Source organism: Anomaloglossus baeobatrachus, chromosome 5 (assembly GCF_048569485.1).
Source record: "Anomaloglossus baeobatrachus isolate aAnoBae1 chromosome 5, aAnoBae1.hap1, whole genome shotgun sequence".
NCBI lineage: Eukaryota > Metazoa > Chordata > Amphibia > Anura > Aromobatidae > Anomaloglossus > Anomaloglossus baeobatrachus.
In genome coordinates, this window is record NC_134357.1 from 227189431 (window position 1) to 227199710 (window position 10280).

The 10280-nt window shown below is 50.8% G+C and overlaps 1 protein-coding gene across 4 annotated transcripts in view; it reads right to left on the reverse strand.

Annotated features, from left to right (window-relative positions):
- SMTNL1 (smoothelin like 1) overlaps positions 1-10002 on the reverse strand; it is a 549144-nt gene extending 539142 nt beyond the window's left edge. For all 4 annotated transcript variants that reach the window (XM_075349138.1, XM_075349141.1, XM_075349139.1 and 1 more), the window contains exon 1: positions 9369-10002. In XM_075349138.1, the coding sequence (XP_075205253.1) occupies positions 9369-9904 (536 nt within the window). In that variant the 5' untranslated portion in view covers positions 9905-10002. The remainder of the gene's footprint in view (positions 1-9368) is intronic.
- Positions 10003-10280: the final 278 nt, after the last annotated feature.

Consider the following 10280-nt stretch of genomic DNA (forward strand, 5'->3'; position numbering starts at 1 on the left):
ATAAGGTGGAGCTCCCCATTCTGAGAATACCAGCCTTCAGCCGTATGGCTTTATCTGGCTGGTTTTAAAATTGGGGGGGACCACACGCCGTTTTTTTTAATTATTTAATTATTTATTTCACTGCACAGTATAGACACGCCCACCGGCTGCTGTGATTGGGTGCAGTGTGACACCTGTCACTCAGCGTGGGGGCGTGTCTCACTGCAACCAATCATAGGCGCCGGTGGGCGGGGAAAGCAGGGAATACAAGATTGTTTAATGGGCGGCCGGCTTTTTCAAAATAGTAAAAGCCGCCGGAGCAGTGTGAATGCCGTGCAGCGCCGGAGATCGGGGATCGGTGAGTATGAGAGAGGGGGGGACACTTCAGTTACTCAGGAGTTTAGCGGTCACCGGTGAGTTTAGCGGTCACAGGTGACCGCTAATCAGGGCGCGACACAGACAGAGCCGCAGCATGACAATGAAGTCGGGTGAAGTTCACCCGAGTTCATTCTGACAGTGCGGCTCTGTCTGTGTCTGCTGTCATCTGCCATTCAGCTCTGCTACATGGCTGTCTGTGTCTGCTGTTAGCGGCCATGTAGCAGAGCTGAATGGCAGATGACATAGTAAAAACGCATCCCTACACATTACACACGCTTGGCAAGTCAATAAATAAAAAAAAAAGGGTGCCCAATGCATACGTCACAGAACACATGATCTAAAGGATCGCACACAAAATTAATCAATTTAACATAGACTACTAACGCTCGTGTGACAGCAAATGAACGACCTACGTGCAATCTCTTAAGATCCCGTATGCAACCTGGGCGTGTCACATCGCAAATGCGATTGTACAACTAATTGCAACGTGTAAAGCAGGCTTAAGTAACTCAGATGTTGCCAATAAACCTATCAGAAGCTTCTAAAGTCATGGCATTATCATATGGGCTGTCCCATATTGTTTAAAGGCATAGTACTGTTAGTGTATGTAAATGTGACACCCCAGAGCTGTGTGGTACCCAGTCCCGGGCGTGTGGTGCGCAGGGGGGAATAGTCGTGGTCGCGGCCGATGCCCGTTTCCGTGACCCTGGGAGTCGCTCCGATAAAAAGAGTGAAAAATGGGAAAAAAGAAAAGAAAATTAGAGTTTTCGACTATGCAACTTGTGATGTGCGGCCAGGTTATTGAAGCCACCGCTGCAGGGTCCTGCTGGGGCTGGTGGAGTAATGCAGCTTAGGTGTTTTGGGCCCTTCGCAAGCAGGTCTAGGCCCCAGTAGTGGATAATGAGGAGGCTATAGTAGGGAACAGTCAGTGTATGTGTACGGAGGAGAGAAGGAAACAGTCCACACCGGTATTGCAGTTTCAACTTGCCTTTTTACTTTGGCTTGGTACCTGGACCCGCTGGTGCCGGTTTCAGGTGTTCCTGCTCCCCTTATTCTCCGTGCCAGCTGTAACCTGGGGTAGCTGTCCTCCGTGCACACTAGTTTGTATTGCACTCCTGTGGCTTAGAGCTTCTGGGGAACCCCTCCATTTCAGTCTTGGTCCTATTGAAGGCAGCCTGGACTATTTCATGGGTGGATTTCTTTCCCTAATCCCAGGTCCCTTCTTTGCTGCTGATGTTTCAGACTCTTTGGTTTGTGAGGGACCCTGGAGATCCCCTCACCTGGCAGCTTTAACAGTTGACCATAAAGTGTCCCGCTGTCCTAGGGTCTGCACCCCGCCTTGTGCTGAGTCCTGCAAGAGTTGGTTCCATACTTCCATAGGCACCCCGCGGTTCCTGGAGTCACATACTTCCACAGGTAACCCACGGTTCCTGGAATCCCGGTTCCGTACTCCACAGTCCTTCTCTTCTTTACAGTGTCCTGTTCTTACTTTAGGTCTTTATGTGCCGCTCCCGTGTCAGCAGCCGGACTGCTCGGATCCGGATCCGTGGTGGCTCGAGGGGCGTCCGGACCCAGGGGTCATGCGGCCACTCAAATGAAAGGGGGGTATTTACAGGGGATTATATATTTAGAGTTTGTGACGTCACCCGTGGTGTGTGGCAATGTGGAGTACAACTTCTGCAGTTGGGAGTACCCGGGGTGATGGACTGGGGCAGCCGGATGTTAGAACCCTCCACGGGTAGGGGTAATACCCCGAGACTCAGTGATGATGTTCGGGGAGTGCCGTGGGGAGTGAAGGGGGTCACTTACGTACTCACTCCAAAAAGTTGACACCGACAACTGGATAAACCAAAGTTCTGGACACCGCTGCCGCTGAGGGGAGCTAGTTTGGGTCCCGTCCCTGCTGGTGTTGCCGGTGATCTGTGACCTTACTCCTGGCACTAAGTTCTCTCTTCTTTTGGTCCCGGTAGCATAAAACTAGTCGGGTCCCACTCCTCAGTGTGGCTAACTGTGGGAGCTTGCTTACAGAGTTCACGCTTGGGATTTTCTGGACTGTTTTGGTGCAAAAAGTTCTATCCCCCTCGTTGCGCTAGTATCCCGATTTTGGAGCAGGTGGAGAGCGGATCTTGAAGGCTCCATTCTCGTCGGGTAAATTGTCAGGTTGCCTGAAGCTACTCCCTGACCTAGGGTCCACGTACCCAGTCGTGCACTGGTCCCAGCCCGGTGATGGTACAAGGCCGCCGGCTGTCCTCCTCGACAGTTCCGTGCCCCTTGTCATGATCCCCTGCAACCGGGGGGCCCAGCTCCTACTAGGCCCAGACCACTGTCTGCCACCTAGTTGCTTCCATGGAGCTCAGCTCCTGACCTCCTCCATCCTTCACTCTCAATCTCCAACCTTCAACTGAACTACTCCTGACACTCCTGACCTCCCCTTAACCAACCCCCAAGTGGACGACCCTATTCCACTCAGGCCGTCCAATGGTGTGTCTGGTGGGTGTGGTGCAGAGTCTACCTAGGACTTTAATTGACTGCTATTGGCAACACCATGTAGTTGGGGACCCATAACCAAGGAGGAGGAGCATATTGCACAGAAGGGCAGATTGCACAATACCCTGTGACGACCTGATAGTCCAGGGGTATCACATTTACACCTTTCCTTCTTTACTTCACTCCTCACTCTCTTACACCTCACTCCTCTCTCTCTTCTTCTTTCAGTTCCTCCCGCCAACTTCCCAACTGACTACTCGCCCCTCCCCTTGCTGGGTCTATCCCTACAGATAGGGTGGCAATTAGCCAATAAGTGCCCATCATCCCTTTAACCTGTTGCTAGGCAGTCTCCCCGTCTGGAATTGGGGTTATGTATGTGGCCTGAGGGTGTTGGTGTGTTGATTGGCATGGATATTCCGGGATTTGGGTTTCCACAGGTCACATTTTGTGGCACCTGATACCTCAGGGATGCTACATAAACTAATACCTTAACACATTCTCTCACTCATTATTCCGGCATTTGTCAAGTATAAATAATTTTTGTTCCTAATTGACCTAAAACAGGAAAGGTTGATTCTGTTTTCATGTCAAATAGTGAGAAAAACATGTATTTGTGTATCTTTAGATTCATAGATTCATGTGAGCTTTGCCTTCTTGGTAAAGACCATAGAAATTAGCACAAGATAAAAAGGACTGTATCTCTGGAACCATATGGCAAATTTCAAACATACAAAACCAATAATACTCAGGCAAGCAGCAGAAATAAAATAAGAGCAAAAAATGGTCACTTTTGACCTGACGACAAGTCTTATCTAACAGACCTCTAGTATATGTGAAAACCAGGGTTACAATTTGTATAAAGATATTTTATAAATTAGTTTGGGCTTTCAGTGGATGTAGGCTCCCAAGACTGGAGTCAGACGAGCGTATGAAAAATCAGTCTGATTCTCATCCAGGAGAGTTGGATGAGTTAAATCTGTTTGGTATTCCATGTGTGTGACGCCCTGGCAAAACAGGGCCTGCACAAATCCACCAAAATGCAGCCCATTCTCCTCTTTGGCACCAACACAGTCCCCACACAGGTATACAGCAGCCAATCAGGCCCTAGTCACCCCCCCCCCATGACAATGGGAGGGAACAAGACAGGACAGTGAAGTGGAGGAGCAGAGCAGTCTGTGTCAGAGAGAGGAGTGGAGAGCTGACAGGAGGGAGTTGGAGTTCCCTGGAGAAGGTGGTAGTCGGGGTTGGAGCCCCAGAGCACCGGACGACTGGACTAGCTACGTTGACTGGGTGGCAGTGAGGGCCACAGGCGACGGAGATCCGGTTGCGGGGAACCTGAGGTAGACCGGGGCAGGGTTGTAGCCTGCCGGTGCCGAGAGAGGGGATCTGGTCCGGAGGCCGTTACAAGCAGACTAGTCCAGACAAAAGAGACAGACAGTGCAGGAGAAAGGGGCCCTGGCTGTATTTCTGCGTGCGGGATCCAGCACATCCCTCCAGAGGCTCCCAGCATCCGGCCTTGATTTACAATACAGACTTTGTGTGGTTACTGACCCTCCAAATCATCAGCAGCTCATCCAGAACCATGACAACCCAACTGTGAGTTTCCTGCTCCCTGCAATCCCTCACTGTTCCCTGGGCCCCGGGACTACACCTCCCCTACATGTGGAGGGGATCCCACCTTGCTGCCCCGCTCCATCAGCCCCGGGCACCCACCTACAAGGCAGCAGCGGTGTCACCATCCCTCACCACAACCCACGGGTGGCGTCACTGACAAAGACTTTATCCCCTGTAAAGAACCCCTTTTCATTCATGGGCGACGGACGGCTGCACGAGCCCCGGATCTGGCTGCCACTCGAGCCACAGCCACCGCCCGAATCCGAGCGCCTCGAACAGACCCCCTGTTTTGGTCTGTCCCCCGCCTGCGACATTTTGACGTCATTAACAGGATTCCTACCCCATCTACAGACCTGGATGATATGCACCTTCTTTTGAACTGTAGGCCGTGAAACGCTCAAACTTTTTGGACTGCCGCCATCTTGCACGCCATATTTGGTGCCAAAAACAACAACCTCGCCATCTTCTTCCCCGAAAAGGGTGCGAATCTGAAGGCCCGCCCCCTAAGAACGTGGGCAGAACCCGGTGCTTCTCAGAGCAGGAAGTTGCAAAGCACAGTGGGTCCCACGAGACTGCTTTCGAAAACCAAGGGGGAAGGTGGAGGAGCGGCACGTAACCAGAACTGTAAAGTGCAGGGACGCCAGGACTCTGCAGAAACACGTTCCTGGACACCAGCAGCAAGATGTCACAGCAACCCCGATGACATCTCATCCACCCCGAGCCAGGCCGCAACTCCGATGACATCTCATCCGGCCCCGAACCAGGCTGCAACTCTGATGACATCTCATCCGGCCCAAAGCCAGGCCGCAACCCCGATGACATCTTCCCCGGCCCCGAGTCCGGCTGCACCGGTGATGACGTTGGCTCTGGCAGTCCGCCTGGCCGCAACGGAGGAGGCACCCGACCTGAAGTCTACCCCAGCTGCGGCACCAACTGCTCCTAAGCATCCCATCCCGGCTGTGGAGCAACTGGAGTGCACCTGCAGAGAGGCGGAGCAGGCCACTGATCTGTGGGGCCCACGGCATTATGAGAGGTCGGTCGTAGGCGGCTCCGAAGGCATCCGAGAGAGCCTGGCTCCTGAGCAGGAGGAGGAGCGCGGAACCCGTGCCCCATACTGGGAGGCACAGAAACAGTAAGCTGCCCGAATGTTCTATTGTTTACAAGTTAAAGGTTACCAGATGACTGTTTAAGGACTGCACCCTTGTTGAACGTCCTCGTGTTCCGTGAAGAGGCAATCTGGATCCCCAGGTGGAGGGTGGCAGGAGAGTTAAGGCTGATTTACATGCGTCGATTAGTTGTGTGATCGCATGTGCGATCGCACCCGCCCCCATCGTTTCTGCGGCACGGGCAATTTCTTGCCCGTGTCGCACAAAGTCGTAAACCCCCGTCACACGTACATACCTTCCAAATGACCTCGCTGTGGGCAGCGAACATCCACTTCCTGAAGGGGGAGGGACGTTCGTCGTCACTACAACGTCACACAGCGGCCGGCCAATAGAGGCGGAGGGGCGGAGATGAGCGGGACATAAACATTCCACCTACCTCCTTTCTTCCGCATTGCCGGCGGAACGCAGGTAAGCTGCAGTTCATCGTTACCAGGGTGTCACACGGAGCGATGTGTGCTGCCTCGGGAACAATGAACAACCGGACGTTCGATTTTTATAAAATGAGCGACGTGTCAACGAGCAACGATAAGGTAAGTATTTTTGCTCGTTCACAGTCGCTCGTAGCTGTCACACGCTACGATATGTCATACGATGCCGGATGTGCGTCACTTGTGACGTGACCCCGACGACACATCGTAAGATATATCGTAGTGTGTAAAGCCTGCTTTAAAGTTAAAAAGTGGAAGGAAGGCAGCTGCACCCATACCACTGACAAACGGAGGAAGTTACAGGACAGTGCGGCACCGTGAGTGAAGGTGGCACTGGAGGGTCCGTGTTGTTTGGGTGGCGGATTGTGTGGGAGAAAAGCTGCAACAGGAGGCTGCGCTGGCAGCGGTTGTAAAATGCTGTTCTATGGACTTGGTAGCGGAGCTCGACTACCTCTTTTCCTCAGGACAGTTTCGTAACGTTAAAAATGTTTTGTTTCTTTTCTTATGTGCCTTCCTTCTGGGGAATGAAACATTTTTAAATGGTTTACTTGTTATCTTTTTCAATTGCAGAAGAAGAAAAATAAATACCGGTGCCGGACAGCCCGAGGACAGGCTGTGTTTTACCAGGGGGGAGTGTGACGCCCTGGCAAAACCAGGTTGTCACAGAGCCTGCACAAATCCACCAAACTGCAGGACATTCTCCTCTTTGGCACCAATACAGTCCCCACACAGGTATACACCAGCCAATTAGGCCCTAGTCACTCCCCCCATGACAATGGGAGGGAACAAGACAGTACTATGAAGTGGAGGTGCAGAGCAGTCTGTGTCAGAGAAAGGAAGAGAGAGGAGTGGAGAGCTGACAGGAGGGAGTTGGAGCTCCCTGGAGAGGGTGGTAGTCGGGGTTGGAGCCCCGGACCACCGGACGACTGGACTAGCTATGCTGACTAGGTCAGTGAGGGCCACAGGCGACGAAGATCCAGTCGTGGGGAACCTGAGGTAGACCAGGGCAGGGTTGTAGCCCGCCGGTGTCGAGAGCCGGGATCTGGTCCAGAGGCCGTTACAAGCGGACTAGTCCAGACAAAAGAGACAGACAGTGCAGGAGAAAGGGGCCCTTGCTGTATATCTGCATGCGGGATCCAGCACACCCCTCCAGAGGCTCCCGGCATCCGGCCTTGGTTTACAATACAGACTCTGTGTGGTTACTGACCCTCCAAATCATCAGCAGCTCATCCAGCACCACGACAACTGAACTGTGAGTTTCCTGCTCGCTGCAATCCCTCACTGTTCCCTGGGCCCCGGGACTACACCTCCCCTAACCGTGGAGGGGATCCCATCTTGCTGCCCTGCTCCATCAGCCCCGGGCGCCCACCTACAAGGCAGCAGCGGCCGGGTCACCATCCCTCACCGCAACCCACGGGAGGCGTCACTGACAAAGACTTTATCCCCTGTAAATAACCCCTTTTCACTCGTGGGTGATGGACGGCTACGCGAGCCCCGGATGCGGCTGCCACTCGAGCCACAGCCACCGCCCGGATCCGAGCGCTTCGAGCGGCCCCCTGTTGTGGTCTGTCCCCCGCCAGCGACATGTGTCATGCGAGTGTGTGCGAGTGTATGATTTTCTTCTCACCTATCATCCATATGACATCAGTATGCAATGCATTTTTTTCTCCATAACTATTATTATACAATCATTTACAGGACCATTTACAGTGTTCTATACTATAGAATGGTAATTTATCTGTAAATAATGGACAGCATAAAGATGGTTTGTGTGCCATCCGTTTTTTTTTCTCACACCCATAGACTTCAGTGAGTCTCATGCAATTTAGGCATCCACTCGCAGCATGCTGTGAGTTTTTCTCATCACGAATACAGGTGAGAAAAAAAATCGCAGATCAGCACTGGTTCATAGACTTACATTGGTCCAAATGCAGTGCAAGATTTGTGTGCATTGAACTCATCCAATTTATATGCTCATGTTAGTAAGGCCTAAGTTTTGCTATGTAGCTCTATGATTTCTCTGCATGTTTGTGTGAACCTATCCTAGACTATTATTTTATTTACCTAAGATATTACAATAATATTACAATATTTTACATTCATGTATGATAGGGTTAGTTTATTTTTAAAGAGTGCTCAGGTTGTGCCTACAATAAAGCTCTCACATGTAGCTCTAAAGGGCACTTTACACGCTGCGATATCGGTATCGATATCGCTAGCGAGTGTACCAGCACCCGTCGGTTGTGCGACACGGGAAAATCGCTGCACGTGCCGCACAACCTCGCTTACACCCGTCACACGGACTTACCTGCCCTGCGACGTCGCTCTGGCCGGTGAACCGCCTCCTTTCTAAGGGGGTGGTTCGTGCGGCGTCACAGCGACGTCACACGGCAGCTGTCCAATAGAAGCGGAGGGGCGGAGATGAGAGCGACGTAAACATGCCGCCCCCTCCTTCCTTCCGCATTGCCGGTGGACGGCGACTCAGGTCGCTCGTACATGTCACATGCTGCGATGTCGTTAACGTCGCCGGACGTGCGTCCCAAACACCGTGACTCAGATGATAATACGTTAACAATATCGTAGCGTGTAAAGCCCCCTTAAGACTAAGGCCCCCTTCACACATCCGTGTCTCAGGTACGTGTGATGTCCGTTTTCACACGTACCGGAGACACTGACACATGTAGACCCATTAAAATCAATGGGTCTGCGGACACGTGCTTGTTCTCACATGGATGGTGTGTCCGTGTGGAGCATACGTGTGTCTGTGTGTGCCACATGCAGACATATGCATTTTTCTCCGACAGCACGGGTGTCACATGGACCGCATGGATGTGATCCGTGTGACATCAGTGTGACACGTACTGGAGAAAACCACGTTTCTGTGAAATAAAATTAATTTCTATACTCACCTTCTTCAGCGCTGCTGTCTCTGCTGCTCTTGTCACTTGCTTCTGACCCCTGCTCATTATGCTCATCACATATTCACTTCACGTCGGGCTGGAAGCAGCAGCAGCGGGGAGTCAGCAGGGCAAAGAGATCGCAGAGCTGAAGACATCAGCACCACAGACAGCAGCGACCAGAACAGGTGAGCAGAAAGTTCCTGCTGTCCGTGTGTTATCATGGATAGCACATGGAGAGCATTTGTGTGCCAAAATCATTGCACATGGAGGGCCATATGCACCTTTTACACATCCGTGTAAAACATGCGTGTTTTTAACGTATGTGTAAAAGAGGTCTAAAAAAGTAAGATTTTCTGCATGTCTCATGTTTGTTCATTACCTGAAATTAACTTAGAAAGAAATGTCTTGACAATTACCTGGCTGCAGGCTTGCTGGCGTCTACTTCATCCGGATGGTCTCTGGCATGAGGCTGAGTCTGCTCTTCTATACTTCTATCACTCACATCAGTGACAGCTGGTGCTGCTGGACCGCTGACTGTGGCTTCACATTTTTCTGCTTTGTAAATGGACAAGTCACCTGTACTTTGCTTTTCAGGACAGGAACTTTCTTCATTAGCTTCTGCACCTGACTCTTCACCAGCCAACACTGCTGAATCTCCAGTTACATCTTCACTTGATCTTACCGTATCTTCCTTTTCTACATTGTCTTTTAGGACTTTTTCTGATTTTGGTGCTTCTGTTTTAGTTGTCTGTTCATCTTTTTGGTTTGCCCCATCCAGTATATTATCTTGTGCTGAATCTTCACTAGTCTTATCTTCTATAAGAGAAGGTTTCTCAGGCATTGTATCACTTTCTTGGATCCCTTCTTTCATTGCATTAATTGTACTCTCCCCTATTGAAAAATTTTGACTTGTACCTATTTCTTGTTTCTCTGGTGAAAGTTCATCTGCCATTGCTATGTAATATTGCTTTTACAATATTAACAAACTTCCAGCTTCTACCAGAAAATTGGCTCCTCTTCTGAGCAATTTTCCCTCCACTTATCACTGGGCATAGTGGGTAGGGTATCTATTTTTATTCAGGATTAGCCAGCTTTATCCTTCCTTAGCCAACCCCTCTCCCTGCCAGCTGTCACCTTGGAAAGCTAAAAACAGTTCTGCACTATGCTACTTGTCACTGTCCTCTTGATGTAACCATAAATAATGCAGAAACAAAACTGAGTGATTCTGCATGACATAAGTAGAAGATGAGAGCAAGTGATATGAGCATATAAAAATAGGGAGCATGTTCATCATTCAGGATTCCTTTAAGACAACTGAATTCTGTCTA